Source organism: Passer domesticus, chromosome 14 (genome assembly GCF_036417665.1).
Source record: "Passer domesticus isolate bPasDom1 chromosome 14, bPasDom1.hap1, whole genome shotgun sequence".
In the NCBI taxonomy this organism is placed as follows: Eukaryota; Metazoa; Chordata; class Aves; order Passeriformes; family Passeridae; genus Passer; species Passer domesticus.
The window spans coordinates 16,705,470-16,723,461 of NC_087487.1; the positions used below are offsets into that span (position 1 = coordinate 16,705,470).

At 39.4% G+C, this 17,992-nt stretch overlaps 1 protein-coding gene across 2 annotated transcripts in view; it reads right to left on the reverse strand.

Annotated features, from left to right (window-relative positions):
- The window catches only part of LOC135280795 (protein FAM169B-like), a 35,593-nt gene that overhangs the window by 11,931 nt on the left and 5,670 nt on the right, over positions 1 to 17,992 (reverse strand). For both annotated transcript variants that reach the window (XM_064389063.1, XM_064389062.1), the window contains exons 4-7: positions 11,706 to 11,839; positions 8,906 to 9,005; positions 2,808 to 2,893; positions 1,099 to 1,273 (exon numbers count right to left, since the gene is read on the reverse strand). In XM_064389063.1, coding sequence (XP_064245133.1) covers positions 1,099 to 1,273; positions 2,808 to 2,893; positions 8,906 to 9,005; positions 11,706 to 11,839 — 495 coding nt within the window. The remainder of the gene's footprint in view (positions 1 to 1,098; positions 1,274 to 2,807; positions 2,894 to 8,905; positions 9,006 to 11,705; positions 11,840 to 17,992) is intronic.

Consider the following 17,992-nt stretch of genomic DNA (forward strand, 5'->3'; position numbering starts at 1 on the left):
CATCAGCATAGTCAGAGATACGGACAAAGCTCCTTGATCAAAGGCTGAGTCCTGATTCCTCACTGATGGTGCAGCAGCACCAGCACAGTGCTGCACAAGCTACACCTCTGTGTGTATCAGGATTTTCCATCCCAAGGAGCAGAACATCTCTTGTTGCTGGCCTTTGGGATTGCAGCAGAGAAGGCACCTTCAGAGTGTCCTCTGGAATCCAAAACAACCTAGCTCTCAAGCTTTTTCTCCCATTTTGGATGGATGGCTACTGAGTCTTGACTTGGGCAAAATTATACTTCCAAAGATCACATCTTCTCTGTGTTTAAGCTGCTGGTATCCAGGTGATTCCCAAGAATCTTGAGCACAGGCTGGTAACCAGCTCCCACATGGGGGCACAGGCTCAACTGCATAACTGGAGTTATTCCAATTAAGCCTCTTCCACTCCAGGCTGGTTAACAGCAATTATTTGCATTAATACAGATGCTGTTTAATAAGACCTTTACTAAAGTTAATCAGGTATCCCTGAAGAATTAAAACACACTTTGTTTCTTTTTTATCCCACTTAATCAATTAATTATGAAATCAATTAATCATCCTCCTTTAAACTGGGAGTACCACAACTGCACAAAGCATTCCAGGACTGATCTAGTGCACACACCTTTCTCTACACAACCCAGCCACTGCTCCTCACACATCCAAGGATCCTTCCTCTTCTTGTCACCACCAACTCTCAGTATGTTTATCCACGGGAACTGCCCTCCTTTTTCAGGTATCATTCTTTCCAGGATGCAGTTCTCCATCCTGTGGATAGGCCCTACATTCTTTGTTCCTAGATGTACAACCTCCTACTTGGCTGCATTAAGCACATTTTATTGGAGTAAGGCAGTACCTCAGATCAGAATAGGGTTTGGAACTATCGTGTTTAAATGAAAGTAACATGGATGGCTTCCAAATTCTGGGAAGGTTTGTTCCCCAGATTAATTCTGAGGGAGATTTCATATAAAAATGTAAATGAGAGCCAGGATTATTTATACTGAAAGATAAACAAAAGGATTACATTTCTAGCTATTAGGAACCAGTGGAAATGTGTCTCTAAAATGACCTTACCTTTCATCTTGACCGAGTAAAAAGCAGCAGCCTCGCTGTTCCTCCAGAGTATCTTGGCACGCTCGGTGGCAGAGTGAGGTAGAAAGAATGCATCATTAGCTGAACTCCCTTCCAGCATTCCAAAAATAATGCAGTTCAGAACAAAGAGGACAATCCTTTCTCCAAATGTCTGGACCTAAGAGAACAAACAAAAACAGACCAAAGAAAAATGAGACAGAGAATAGTATTTTGCATCTCATAAAAGGTTTCAAAATCAAAAGAGGCTGGGAAGGAGGAGGTCAGGAAACACGTACACTTAATTTGGGGAAAATACCTCCTGGTTCAGCTAGAATAACAAAAACAGTTTTTCCTAGTATTTCACCCTCTATCCAGTGGGCACAGAGTAATTTAGTAACTCTTTATAAAGCTTGACATATCTCTTGTTGTCACAGAAAGGAATTCTAAAGCAGCAGAAGTATCCTGATTGCAGTTACAGATTTGGAACCAGGATCAAGGCAATCTAATCCTACTCAAAAGTGAAATGAAGATTGGATTCACACTGTGGGCCTGGTCACCTCTCCCCTATTACCTGTGTTGCCACAGCATCAAAGATTTAGTGGGACAGGACCTTACTGAGATAGACACTGTACAAAACAGAGAATGGTCTGTCCCAACAAGCTATAAACTAGGTGTAACATGAACAATCATTCTGTGCTGAATTCTTGAGAGACAATGACAGGACAGGGAGATGAAGGAATATAAAGGAACAAGATTATATTGATCATCAAGGTAAAAACTGCTGCCAACAAGCTTCACATGAATGCTGAAAAAGAAATGAGAGTTTCCACATATAATGGCAGTTTACCTTTTAGCAATGAGCTAGAGGGGGTAAGATTTCTATTTTCAGACATTATTTTCATTCTCTGTTGATACACAGATGCTTGAAAGCCTGAAGGCTCGTGTCCCTGCTCCAAGTTCTATCTTGCAAGGATTGGTATCTCAAAATCCCTCCAGTTCAGTTAGCCATAAAAAGCCTACTTAATTCTGCAAATAATTAAACTCTATGTGTGACAGGAAAAGATGATAAAGGAATGGAATCATTAAGGACCAAAGATACTGAGAGCTGGGTAGGAAACAAAACTGACTTAATAACCTCGTGGCAACACAAAGCTCATATGCAGCAGGCATCTGACTTTTTGGCTGCAAACAGACTCCAGGCTACCCAAATCTTTCAAATTATCAAAAAGTAGTTCTATCTTACCAAAATAATTTATTTGGAAAAAGAATTATGGATATATAAATTACTAAATAGAAACCATTTTATAAAATGAATACAACATAAACATTATCCAAGGGAAAAAACCAGAACTAGCTAGATAAGACATTGTTCCAAAGGGTAGTAACACCTCCCACCAGACAGTTAATGTGAGAAATTATTGCTAATGTAGTAATTCAGTTTATGATTATTCCTTAGTAGGCAGCAAGGGTAAACTAAAAACCAAAAGAAAATAAACCCCGCAGATGAATCATAAGCTGCATGCACAGAATTGTTTAAAGAGGGCCAATGTGCATGTCACTGTGTCCTGGAGATGTGGAGCACTTGGTGAGCCACAGAGCCCGGATCCCACAGGTTCAGAGCAGGAGCTGTTGGAGACCAAAGACAATTCCATATAATTGCTCTGGCTGGGAAGCTCCAGGGTAAAGGCAACTGTTCAAAATAGCATCCTCACCAAAATGAGCCCATCTCTAGCAGGATCAGCTGTCTTCACAACATCTTCCACAGGCCACCAGCGCTGGCTCAAATAAACTGCCAAAACTACAGAAACAAAAACAGGGGAGCGCGTTACCCAGAAATACAAAGTAGCTTCTCAATTTTTCCACAGGCAGCCTCAGATCTACTGCTCCCTCCAGCTGACTCCAGTCTGTTCTGCTGTGAGACAGAAGAACAACAATTGTATTTCAATTTCACCTCCACGTCCCTTGATATCCAATTTTCAGTACTGCACGAGGCATCAAGTGAAGGTAATTTTTCTCAGGAATTGATGTGACTTTGGTGTGACAGCCTGTGTTCCATATGAATAAAGCACTTCCTGCTTAATACTAAGTTCAGTAGCAGAGTAGGTTTGAGTGGCATTTGGGACAGTGGAGTTACCTGGATAAAGGTTACAGTTTTCAAGTTTCTTTCAAACTTTCCCCTGCCCACACATACATATTTGCATATATTTGAGTGCACATATTTGCACTCATGCAAGTCAAACACGAAAATTCTCATATCTGCTTTATCAAACAGCTTTTCAGCTCTCTGTGATTGAATTTCCATCTATGGGTAGCTTTAGATTACAGACCCCTAAATCTCTGCATGGATAGATATTCTCCAAGGTTCAAATGCACACAGAGAGGTTCCTATCAACAAAAGACAGACATAAACACACAAAATAAGATTCACTTTTGCTTCAGGGCAAAGTGTATCAGCAACCCACGCAAGTCAAGTCCTCATGTAGGTGTGATGCAAAACTTGCACCCCACTTCTTCCTATCCTTCCTCAATTTTTCACATTTGCAGGAACAAGTATTTAAACCCTACTCCTACATGTTCATCTACAGAATTCATTGCCTGCCAATAGATTTACAAGGAAAAGACTTGAAGCAGCAACAATGACACTGAAATTACTTCCAAGCCTTGTTCGGAAAGAAAAATTTTGACATGGGGTCATTTCAAAGGATAGAGAATAAATTTCAAGAGTTTAGATGAGGTTTTGGAATAAACACAGAAATCTGATCATTTATGACCACAAACACATCAAACAGCAAATATTTCAGCCAAAAGAACTTTTAGTATCTGTACACTGATGACATTCACCTAAAGTACATGGCCACGATTTCAGGATTGCTCAAGAACACCAGTATCTCCAATATTCTGTATAAAAATGGACATGGGCACCTACCATGTCCATTTTTATACAGAAAGATAGAATATAATATATAGGAACAATGTTGCAAAGAACAGCACAGAGTTCAAATGTCTTGAGTCCTGAAAGAGTGTTCCAACAACTGGCTCTAACCTACCCAGCTAGGGACAAATATGAGAAATTCAAAACTATCTGTGAGTTAGAAACAAATTCACACATGAGGAAATGAAATTACTTTAAGGACAGGATTCATCATTTACCTGTTCTAGCCTCAGGTTTTACGATTGTCACTGATGCACACAGGTTAATTTCCCTTTTTGCTTCAGACTCTATCGCTCCTGCTGGTTTTAAGGCTGGAGATTCCACTTAGCTAACTTATATTTCCAATAAATTATTAAAGCATGTGCCAAAAAGCATTACACTTTGTGTGCTGGGTTAACAAGGAAGAAGTATTGCACGCAAGGGCAGATGCCTGTTTATAGCAGCAGACTCAATTCATTAAATATTATGCACTTACTTGCATGGGATTTTCATACTCTTTCTGTGATGGATTCAATCTGTTCCCTCAAACCCTTCCCTCTGCTTTCAAATGCAGCAGCCACTGCTCCATTACACATCCATGAAACATGCAGTTACAAAGGGAGCTGAGTCACACAAAGGGGACATAATGGGCCAAATGCTGACTTTAATAAGAGCTGCAAAGAGGTTTGGCACACAGTTCAGACATACAAGACACATAGTAAAGGTCAGAAAAGTTTCTAAAAGCTTTGAGGAAAACAGGAAGATGCATAACCATGTTGGAAGGAGTTGCTTTTATAGAACATTTACTGTGCTATTCAATAATTTAAATGTGTGGAAGGGAACACTAGTTGACATAGCAACTGTCACATCACATTACTTGAGCAACCTTATCTATATGGATGCCTTCCTTGAAGGAAAAACATTTCTCCAGATTTCACACAAACATATGTACTTTGATTTTGTTATCATTTTTCAAGTCAACATCTGGTCCACAGTTAAATCCATCCATGCTTCCCCATACTCTCATTTTCATTTTATAATCAACTTTGAGGAACACTACTTCAAATGCAAACATGATTTGTGAGACCACATGTTCCCTTTTTCTTCCTTCCCAGCCTTGTTATTCTTTCCAAAACATTCGGTGAAGTTCACCTGATCACAGGAGATGGAGTTACTGCCAGCACACATCACCTGAACCCTGTGAATCACCACGTGTGTGACTGCAGTGACCTTGCAACTGCAAAACCTGATGTGCTTGATCCTGCAGTTGCAAGACCAGGTGAAATGCATCTCAGGTCACAATTAATGGGGTTTACACATGCTCAGGTGGGTGGCTTGCCCTGTAAGCACCAGCTTGCTAAACCTCAGTAGTTTCATCACCTTCACTCAGACAAACACAGTGTTGCAAGAAGCTGACAGGCAGTGGAGCACAGGATTCCACAGCACAGGGTGTTTGGAATCCAGGACTGAACTGAATTAGGCACCAAGCATAATGCAATTGTGATTATGAAATGTCTACTTTTGCTGGGCAAACATGGATCCCTTCCCAACTCAGGCCTGGATTATATTTTTACTTCCTAGGCTATGCTGGCCAAATGTTCCCACACTGGTGTGCAGCTATTTAAATGAAATGTGCACATCAGGATTCTACACACAGAGCAAAGAAGAAAAAATAAAGCAACATCCAGCCTGGCTCTTCTTTTTCCCCTGACTTATCTGAACTGCTGAAAGACATCCCTCAGTTACAAACTAAATAAAGGTGATGTTACATTTGAGAGATGTAATTAGAGTTTGTTTAATAAATATCTAAGATAAAGTAGTGGCACATTCTGTAAAGTCATCTTTACCTTAATCCTGTCACTGTTTCAGATTACTGACACACTTAAAGAGGTCACTTTTGTAAGACTTCCACTGTGGAAATACTCTGATGCTGGAGCAAGGTCAGAAGTCCTACTCTGAACTGCATTCTGCAGCACTGACATACCCTGAACTAGCTGGGTCCTACAGTTCCCTGTCTTTAAAATGGAATAAGAGCATTTCTCACTCTTTTCTAGGAATTTTATCAAAACAAATATATTAAAGTTTGGGAGGCAGGCAGATTCCTGTTGGAATGGCAGCCATTCAAGTATCTCAGACAGATCTTTCCTGCAACCAGTTACATTTTCTTCTACTATTCAAGCTTCACTCAGTGATTTGTTGCAAATGTCTTGTGATAAATGTTCCAAGGCATTTCACAGTTATTGTGAATTATTACATGCAGCATACAGAAAATGCCACAATAAGGTATGTTTATTTAGTGTTATAAAGATGTTAATCACCCATGTTATGCTCTGTAAGCCCTTACAATGCAATTTACATTCTCATAAAAATATCTGTACAGATATACTAACAGAACACAACACTCAGCCCATCAAAAATAAATTTAAAATGCTTCCAACCAAGACCAAGTCCTACAGAAAAGCTGCCATACCCATTTTCTCTTTGAAATATGCAGATTATTTCAAACCACAAGCTACACATCACTTCTGGACAGCCCATCTTATCAAGACGATCAGAAATAAATCTCACTGGTGGAATCCACCCCTCTTTAAACCAATTTTCAAGAATTAAATACCATCAAACTAAAACTGAGTATCTGGGGACAACCAGGAAATTTGCTTCTAAGAGTGCTCCTGCTGTGGAAGAAAACTAAAATGTAGAGGCAGTGGACAGGCAGGTAGAGGAAGAGAAGATATCACCTACAGCAAGATTGTTTCCCTCTTCCATCTGGATGAAACTTATTTCACAAGAAAAATAGAAAGCTCAACTCAGGAAAAGAAAATTATGTAACTTGTTAAATGTTTTCATTTTCTGCCCTTAAAGTCAAATATCCTTAAAGTAACAAAGACTAAGTTAAAATATATTGCCCGTCTCTGAAGGAATTAGTTCTGAATTAATTTGATCTGTTCACTGGTGAGAACAAAAGGTCATATAGGTGAGCAAATCCAGATGGACTTGCCCCATTAACACAGTCTGCCACCCTAAAAGTCAATTCCAAATCTGCTGAGCTGCTGGAAAAATTTAGGACAAAATACTTCAAATGTATGTACCCACATGTATAGGTATGCACACACATCCCAGCAGGCTTTAAAGAACTAATGAAAATTTATTAACACTCATCTGAAGAAAAAAAAACCACATCAGTCAAATTTGATGTGTGCAGGAAGACTGGCCACATGTTTATAGTATATAAAATCCAGAAACAAAGAACTTCCAGAAAATCCTTTAAATCACACTTTTGGAAGGAAATATCAAAAGCCAGGTGATGTAGCAGGCTTAGAGATCTCTCTGTTCCTCTGGCTCTGGACTGGTAACTTAAGCTGGAATTTTGCAAGGGGGGTCACAGCAGTCAGTCAGGCTGTTGTTTATAATATAATAAGGTGTTTATTCTGCTAGGTTTAAGCTTTTAATGAAGATAGCTATCATGTAATTTAGGCTCCAATTGGACTTGTTTGACTTGTTCCTGTGAGAAATCATTTTTCCTTGTGTGCTTGTATCTCATTAATACTTCTTGTTCCTAATACTAAATGAGATCATTTAACTGAAGAGCTGTGCTAAATGCACTTTCACCTGCATCTATTTAATAATTCTTTGTTTCTGCACTGTAGTTACAGATCCCAATGCCTCTTGTGAAGCCTAAACTACCTCAGTGCTGTTTTCAGCCACGTTCCTCCGAACGTGAGTCAGGAGATGAGCCAGTCTGGCCTCTGGTGTAGATACTTCTCCCCTTTTTCATACCAGTGTGTATCTCTCTTCAAAAAACACTAATGGAATATATAAATTAGTGTCAGAAGAGTAATTCTACATCAGTAGTTTTAGAGGGACCAGAAAGTCTTTTGATTACACCTGGAATTTGGAAAGGTCTCCTACCTTCTGTGAACCACAGCCCATTAGCAAAGGTCCAACTGAAATCCTGTGTAGAAGGAGCTGGAAAACTGCAGAGTTCACCTCTAACCACAGGTGATCTTAATCTGCTTTTTGTTCTTCTGAAGAAATTTCCTAGTTACAGGGTAGGACTGAACAATGAACACTTACACTAACAGAACCTGTTCTAGGAGTGCAAGATCATTACCTGCCACACTTGGAACTGAACAGAGGATTTTGCTTTGCCTTTGCTGTGTTATTAAGAATACTGGCTATTAAAGCCTTTCAGGCATAATTTATAGCTTTTCCTTTTTTAAAAAGTACACTTTTAATGACAGATGTCGTTAGTTTGCTGCCACATTTGGAAGCTGGAAGTCTAAAAGGTTTCATGTGTTCTGTATTTCCTAAGTGACACAGTGAGTCAATGCAAAAGTTCATGTCCTCGTTGCAGATATGCCAAAAACTCTGCAGCCCATTGCTTCACAACAACACCAACACTCCTCACTTAAATCTACACACCAGTAGACAGCCCTGACACGCCAGTACTGGGGGAAAGAAAACCTAGAACTGAAAAAAAAAAATCACAAAGCAAAAAGAATATGAGTAAGAATCAGTAAAAAGCAATACAATTTCATACCTGTATTTTATTGTTTAAGGATTTCAGGATTCTATCCAAACCATAATGTGTTTAAATTTCACATCACTCTGAATTAGAAAAATATTATCCTGTTGAATAAAGTCAGAAAGAATAACAGATTTACCCAAGGTGATTTTTCAGCTACCAGCAGAGAATCTATGCATGGAACTTAAAAGCCCTGATTGTCAATTCTTCCACCTAATCAGCAGCCCACTGACACAAATCCTTGACAGATAAACTGAAACCACTTCATATTCAAAACAGAACCCAGAATATTTAAATACATAAACAAGCAGTCCATCTTAAAAGTAAAGAAATTACAACTACTCAGATTTCAAAATATTTTGACCAATTCTAACCTGTCTCTTTATCCTTTGGATCAGTTAACAGCAACAGTTTGCAAGTAGGATTATTTCGGTAGAGAGGGACAAAACACACACAGGAATCTTCAAGTTTAACCTAAAAAAACAAACAAGCCCTGTAGCTCTTTGTAGCTCACAACAAGTACTTCACATATCAGATGCACTTATGACATGTTTTATTGACATGCTTTGCTGACATGCATGGTACAAGCTTAGCACAACACCCTCTCAAATCTCAACTTCAAGGCACTGAAATACACATAATATTCTAATATTATCCATAAGGAAAGTTAATTTAAAAGAAATCAAGCTACTGAAGTTAGTGAAGACCTTAATGCTGACTTGCCCTGGTTAGCACATAACCTGGCTCTGAGCACTGTCACACGCAGACAAATGGTGTTATGAAAGACCAGACACATCAAATGAAAACAAATACAACTTGCACTTCTTACAGCATCCTCCAGCTGAGTACTTGTGGTGTTTTGCAAACAATGAATTAGGCCTCAGGGTACAGGGAGTATCAAAGCATTAGGGCAGTGCCTGGGCAGTTTATCTTCGAGGCACAGCCAGGGTAGATAATTGGCACAAGGTGGTTAAGTTGAAGGCAAAGCTAAAATCAAAATGGAGCTCTCAAGCTTCTGCTCTTAGACTAAACTTTTAAATGATGTGACACAAACACAAAATTACTGTGCTCAAACAGCTCTATATGCATAGAAATGACGATTTCCATATGAATATTGCAAATGCTGTCATGTAAGTTTAGGTACAGGCAAAGAGCGTGCATGACTTAGCACAGTATGTACTGTACTTTCCAAAATCTGGTCCATTGTGTATGTGTGGGTGTGCCTCTCTCTCTAATTGCACCCATTTGTCAGTTTGCTATGAAACTCAAATCAGTCACGTGTTACATTTAATATTTCTTGGTACATGGAAGAAATATGAATATGGATTATTCTGGATAACAACTCTAAGCTGAAACCAGTGTTCAGTAGTTGATGAGTGCCAGAATCCTGGAAGCATCTATGCAAACACTGGACTCCAGGAAAAAAAAAAAAAACAACTTGAAAACTACTTGAAATCTGTATTCATGAGCTTGCCTAAATCTGGGGATTCAGTTGTTCTTTGCATGCCTCAAACATAACAGCATCAATGTCATTACAGCACCTGGGAGCATTTCCATAATGAAGAGGCCAGGACTACTCCCAATACTGCCATGACTGTTATTTTGTTTGATAAGGTAATGTGCACTTTCACAGGTGTTAACAAGAGCAGCATGAGCCAAGCACAGCTTTGTGTGTGGCTGCTGCCAGCCTGTGGGGCTCTCATCCTGACTTGCAGTAATCCTTGCTATTTGTGTCCTGAATGCCTGACCAAGCCATACCAAAAAGAAGTTCTGTGACCCCAGCAAGTGGGCTGACAGCCACTTAACTCCTGCTAAATAATTATTCACTGTTGCCAGTCCTGCCACTTCAAACCTGCTTTAATTCAGATGCAGAAGGGGAAAAAAAACGTTTGGTAATGCAGCCATTATTCAAACACCAAACCCCTCATCCCTCAGGTTGTGGGTCTATAATAAAGACTGTTAGCTGGGATCTTCACTGGGAATGGAGGCTTTACCTTATTATATTTGAGTTATTTTAAATTACAAAACATCAACATTCTTTGAGCTATTTATTATAGACTATAAGGAAAAAAACAATACAGCAAGAACACTACCATTACTTATACCCTTGACTGGCTGACTGCAGATTAGATTAGACCTGAATTAAATGAATGCAAAGAGAAATGTGTTGCTATGAGACTCAAATCAGTCATGTGATATATTTAAGGGCTGGTGACAAGCTACAAAATCAAGACAGTTGTGAATCAAAAGCCAGAAGTCCACCTTTAAAAGGTGTCAGTGTGTGTGGCTTTTGCAGGAATACACACAGCACTGCCTGGGATTTTAACCTCCTCTCCCTTCCACTGGAGCCTCTGAAAGTACAAGCAGGCATGGAAGGTAAGGTAAGGACACAGAAGCCCTAAACTGGGGGATCTTTGCATGTTCACTCTGTATTCAGCCCTACAGGCTCCACTAGAGGGCATTAAAAGAGTATTTAAACCCCGTTAGATTCCCAGCTCAAAGCCGAAGCTGATCCCACCTGGAACAGCATTTTTCTGGAAACTACTGCATATTATTTTCCTAAATTGCAGAAAAGCAACTGTATTCCAAACATTCATTTTAACTAATCCAATTTCTGCTTTGATAGCACAATAACAGGTACCTCAGCACACCTTTTATGACCTACAAAATGCCAGAATTAAAGGTTTCATAGGTTGACTGCAGTAAAAATGTTTAATAGGCCTGTTCAGTCATCTCTATTCCACCCAGGTGTCTTAGGAACAGAATTCCTTTGGGAAAATCCACACTCAAAATTACCAATATAAATTACTGGAAAGGATGGAAACAAAAGATAGACTGTGTCACAATGCCTGTGTAAACTGCACAGCAGAGGCAGAATACAGAGCAGCTCTGTGGTATAAATCTCTATAAAATTCGCTTTTGATTCAGTCCTGTAAGGAGGCAAGTCAAGATGCAAAGTTCACCAAAGTACTTCAAACCCTCTTCAACACTCAGACTTGGAGTTTAAGCTTATCTCTCATTTACAGCATGCAAATTATTTGAAATAAGGCAGGATTTACTGAATTTTTCTGCAATCCAGCCATACCAGTTTAACCCTATCAGCATATATGAGCACAATCAACAAACTAATCTGCAAGTATCTAACTGCAAGCAAGAGAAACATCAGCCTACTACCTCTCCTCCTCCAGGGATGGAAAAAACATCAGGAGTGGACAGTGACTTCTTCAGGAGTTTTTCATAGTATGTTTCAGCATCTGCTTGCAGAACCTCTGGATCTCCTGCTATTGTATCAACCAAGTAAAGTCGACCTGTGGTTAAAATAAAACACAAGATATTTTTACTTTTTCTATTAAATAAGAAACTTAAGTCTTAAAATCTGTTTCCCCAGCAGCTGCTTGGTGTGGCTGGGCCCTTAATGATCTCATTAGAGCCTTTTGTATAAGCCTAGTCTAAAATACTAAGGCTGGTAAAAATCTGCCTGCACGTTATTTATCTGTATGTTATTTACCTCTCAACATGCATCTTTACAAAGCAGAACCATGACAGCATCAATTCACATTTGTCTCCTTTGAATTCAACAAGCACAGTCTCAAATTTCTCTAGGTGTAAGAAAATTGCTTTAAAGCTGGAAGAGCTTTAAAAAAATTCTTCAAAACACAGCCTGAGTTTAAAAAACTCTGCACTGTCCAAAAATATAACAGGGAAAGAATTCCAAAGCTTCCATTCTTTCTTGGAAGACTGCCCCTTTTTGGGTCAGCCTAGGATCTGTTGTTTGTCATTAATTTTTTCCTTCTTTTTGACTAACATCAGTTGGGCACTTTCACAACAATGAAATCATGTAAAAAATTTACCTACACAAGTCTTTCCAAAATAGCAACATCCTCTTTTATGCAACGTAACTTTGAATCCATGTGACTCAATGCTGGAGGGTATTTGTTAATTGCATGCAAACAAAAATTATATATATATATATATATATATATATATATATATATATATCTGATGCCTGTAACATAAATGCAAAGTCCAACTTGGTGTTCCTGAAGAAGCAATAACCTCCTTCTGATATAACAAAGCAGACTGTCTGGTGGCTCATCACCAGCCCAAGAAAAAGAACGTGACAAGAAATGTGTTAGTAAACCAAATGGTGTCCAGTCACTGTTCTATCACAGGAATAAAACAGCTTCAATTCAAGGGGCTTTCAATCAACAAGCTACACCTGCAAAGCTCAAGTGAGGACCAAATATTCTACCCAGAGGTGTAGTTGGTATCTTAGCTCTGAATTCCATCCCTTTTTAATGATGGTTTTAATGATGGCTGAGACAAGGAAGTCTTAAAAGGAGCAGTGCAAGACCTGTCTATACTAAGATTAACAAACTATAAATCATATAGGTACCCTATTGAAAATGATACCTTTCCACATAAAAGTAGGAGCGTGGGATTTGTAGTACCAGGTCAGACTATTCCCCCATGGTCCTTCCACTCTCCCTCCAGCAGTATTCAGTATCTGATTCCTCAGCAAAAAGATAAGAAATTTAAAATGCCTAAAATGCTTTAAACACTATTTTCCTGCCCTTTGCAGGCAACCAGCTTCCATCTTGAGGCTTGGCAGCAGAGCTGTGTACTCAGAATGCTGAAGAGAAGCTACTCTGTAGATTTTAGGGTTTCATAGCATGTTTGTATGTGACAAAATGGGAGAGAAAAGAGCATTGCAGCACTGGCAAGTCAAGTCACATTACAAAATCCCAGGCAGAACTTAAACACCATCGAGCAAAGAACTTATGTCAGGAGAGAAATTAAAAATTATTATTCAAAACTTCAGTAATTCACAAAAGCAAATTTACTGGTAAATTAATCCTTCACAAAAGAGCAGCATGTAAGACTTGAGTTTAGCACAAAGAAAAATATTTGCCATGCTAATAAATACTGTTCATGAGGTGCTGCTTACAAGGCTCCCTCCTGCCACGGAGCAGCCAATGCAACTTAACAGCACAGTCATGTTTTCTCCTCACTGAACAAAGCAATTAACTTTCTGCTACATAATTTGCTTGTACTCTAAGGTACCAAGGACCACTTGAAGGACAAAATAAAGTCACAGATTAAATAATGACGCATTAGAAGAAACTTCTGATCGACTTTCCATCAATACAGCTTTGCACAGAAGTATTATTTTCCTTTAGAAAATGCTTTTAGATTTCCAGTGAACTTGTCTTTCCTGTGCAATACACTGAAAAGGCCCAAGTGAATTAGGAGCATGTTCTCCTATACAAACAAAAAATTTCTTGTGAAGAAGAAAAATGTTGACAGGGGAGAGAGACTGAAGTTGTTTTAGGAACAATATGGAACAGAAGTGTCACCTGAATTTCTTTTTATGTCAACTAATGTGTTTCCCAGTTTTTCCCAGTGTAAAGTGACAAAATAACATTTACCCTGCTGTGTATGTGCCTTTTGCACTTCTTTTGTACACAGGCACAAGAAAAAACCCTCAAAGTCTATCCATAACTATTATTATTATTAGGCATTCAACTAGAGCCATAATTATTGCTGGCATACAGGATGTTATAAAGGTTGCTAAAACAAATGCTAAATAATCTTTGTTTTAGAATAAAAACAGTGCTCTTCTCCCAGGAGTACTTCAGTCTGAGACCCAATCAACATCTTGGGACATCAAAATTACAACGTTCCAAGGACAGCCTGTTAACCTAATTGGAATTACAGGATTTTATTTGCATTTGATCTTACCTAGCAGCAGCAGAAGAGCACATGGTGGCAGCCCCTCTGCCAGGACCCTGCCCGCAGCTCCTGCGAGGGGCTCTGTGCACAAAGGGTTACCCGAGGGGCCTCCTGCTGCAGCCACAGGAGGGACCATAAACCAGGACAGTAAATTTAGAATGGGAGGCCTCCTGCACCAGAGAGATTCCTGACATTGGGACTGACATCTTAAACAGCCAAAGCTGCTCCACAAGGTCACAGCATCCTCGAGGAGGATGGTGCACAGCAAGGACAGGGAGGGGGTGACAGGCAGGTACCAGCCTTTGTCTGCAGGGCACCTGCTTTCAGGGCAAAGGACAGGGAAGCTTTGCAATTCCACAGGGAAAAATTATCTAGATGCAAATAAATGAGAAACCCAACGAGCACATTTCCATTTCAGGCGTGCAGAAGAGATTTTAAAGCAAAAACTAGCAGCGCATCTGCTTCTCTCTTTTGTTTCCATGGAGCAGTCTGGGCCACATTCTCAAGCGAGGATGTGCAAGTACATCTCCTCTCACTCTGGTGATCTGTCATCAATTTGCACGAAGAATCTGATTTTTTGAAGTGAAAAGCTACAGCTAAAACCAGCTATAAATATCAGCAGGCACTGCCCATACAACTCAGTCATCTTTAGGAGAGTCTACCCTCTAAAACCTCAGCCTAAAACATTGTCCAACTCTGCAAACAAGGAATAAACCAAGGCCCCTGCTTCAGTCTAAACCCCTAAACTCAGCTTTTTCTACTCCCACTGCTATTCTACCCCATGTCTCCTCCAGAAGAGAGGACCAAATTTCATGGGGGTTTCATCAAGTCGACAAATATCCTCCTTGAAAGGTAAAAGTCAGATAAATTCACTTCACTTAGGACCAAAAAGATCAATATGTGGGAATCCAGACATATCTCATCAGCACACACATGTTCTGCATCAGGTACATAAATGCAATCACAAAATGGGAGACAATATTCTACCCTAACACAGAATTAGTTTTTATTTATTAGAGACAGACCCCCATCTCTACAGATTTAGCAACATTTCATCTACCAGTTAAAGTAAGCAGGAAATATTTTTCCATGGGCAAAATAATTTATTCTCAATATAACAGAAAACACATGGTGCATGCAGTCATATGTGAAATTCCAGAAGTGAAACTACAGACTGTTGTAATGTCCAAAGGCAAAGGACATCCTTCCATCTAATCAGATACTCTGAAGTATCTGATTTTATTCTTGACCTTGAAGACCATACAAAATGTACTAAACAAGAGCTATTTCCTAGAACCAGGGAATGGTTTGGGTGGAAAGTGACTGTAAAGATCATCTCATTCCAACCCCCTGCCGTGGGCAGGGACACCTTCCACTAAGCCCTGTCCAACCTGGCCTTGGACACTTCCAGGGATTGGGGGTATTTGCTTCAATTTTTAAGAATCTTCTATTCCTGCATTCACTTGTAGGTAATTAATACTGTTCCCTTAAGCCAACAAAGTTGGTGATGCAGTTTTTTCCAGACTAGACACACCACTGGCTTGATGATTAAGATGCACTGAGGTATTGCTGGTCCTTCCAGGAAAGTCAGACTTGTTGAAATGCCCATTTCAGAGTAAGGGCATTTAGGATGCAGCCAGATTGTAAAGCAAAATACATCAACCTCACCGTAGATGAAGCATGAAAAGTGTTATGTCTGAAGTGAATTAATCATTTATCCTACAACTACTTTTTCATGTTCTACAAACACAGAGAAGGATACTACATGCATCCATTAAGAGCTGTATGTTTACAGAAGAGCCATCAGTCACCACAGGACTTGTATCTGGATTTTGTACATTTGTGCAAATTTGTGCATAATTTTACATGTAAAAATATGAAAAATACCTCAGTCAGATTTCTACTGGTGTAGGCACAAGAGAGATAAAAAGAACTTAACATTTCTAATTTTCAAGTTTCATTATTTTTTAATTCAGTTTTGCCATTTCTAATGCTTGCAATAGCAGCACTGGCTTTGTTTATTGGCTTTATTTTCATGCCAATATGTTTCACAATAACAAAAGAGAGGGGAAAAAAAGAAAGAAAAAACAAAAAAAAACCAACTTCAGCAGGTTTTAAGTGTTTCTGATGATGTTCTGAGGGGTTTTTTTCCAAGAAGTATTTTTGCTTTTTTTCCTTCTTATTTCAAAACTCACTTTGCAATATGAGACAAACATACACCAAAACAAAATGACAGTATATCAGGTCAATATTTAGGAGGGAGTGTTGTAATTAAACCATGCAACTGAGACTAGAAGTCCTAAGATTTATTCTTAACACAGGTGTGTTTTTGTGGCCCCTGACAAATCACTGCATCTTCTGACTGGTTCCTTGTCAGTTAAGTCTATCTTATCTACCACTTCAAAAGGGTGTGATGTTTTCCTTATCAGTGCCTCTGAAGCCACTATGTAAAAAGACCAAGAAGTCACATAACATAAATTCTTCTCAGTTCTCCACGGACTGCCACTGCCATACTACAGAAGCACACCCAGGACAGTATCCAGCCTTGGATAACTACTTTTTTTTGCCCTTCTGAGCCATACACACGTGACTGCAGTGCTGTCTCTCACCCTGTCATGGGAGCAGGAGCTCTGTGATGAACAGCAGGGCTTCACATCAACTCTTCTCCTTCCCTTCCCATGAGCCTGAACAGCTCCAGGCATGTGGTTATCGTTAGACAACCATATTTGTTTAACCTTTCAGAGGAAGGAAGAGGTCTTTGGCACGCTCCCGGGAGTACACGCAGAACCTGACTCTCACATCCTGAATTTAACTGAGCAAATAGAAGCCAAAAACCCAAATTCTGGTGCAAGTGATACTGCAGTGTCATAACAGCGTGTGGTGGCAGCTGAGCCAGCAGGTGAACACCGTGCTGTGGAATCTGTCCAGCACAGCAAGGCAGCTCTGCACCACATGCTGCACATCATCCATGAAAACAATGTCCTTCCCGCTGCTCTGCTTTCCCCCATTTCTAACAGAACAAGAACTCTTGGAATATTCAGGATGTAGGTTTCAGGGTTGTATGTTTCAATCCCAAAATTCCATTCATGTATCACTTACTACTCTATTACAACTCAAACAGCCAGAAGGGCCTCAGAAGACAAGATATAGAAAAGTTTGTCTGCAAACAATCTTCAACTGTGGAATTAATAACTTAAGGCAGAGGGGAAAAATAATCCAAATCCCACTCCCAATCAAGAAACCTGTTTGGTTAAATAGATGAGTTTACCTATATATGTCATCACTCAAAATGGAGAGCAAACCAAATCCTAGGCATGCCAAGCACAGGCTGCTATCCCATTAGCCATGCCATTCCCACAAACACATTTTTACTACCGATTTCAGGAAAGAGAAGAAAAAAGCTTTAGGTATATACATATTTTTAGCTGAACATAGATGAGAAAAAGGAAAACACCTTCAATTTTCACACTCTTCCATAAGCTCTGAAGGCCTTCCAAACCTTCTATACCAGGTCTATAAAACATGTGCTTTTCATTTCCCAAAACTTAAGGTAATCCACAATTTTTGAAATGGAAAAAAAATAGATAATTAAATAATTGATTTAATTATTTAGCTTTTTAAAATAAAAATACTTAGCTGAAACCACATTAATTAAAATGTTTTGAAGGCTAGAAAAGCCAGTGCATATTGAGGGGAATCACATAATGGTGACTGCATACTGAAGGGAT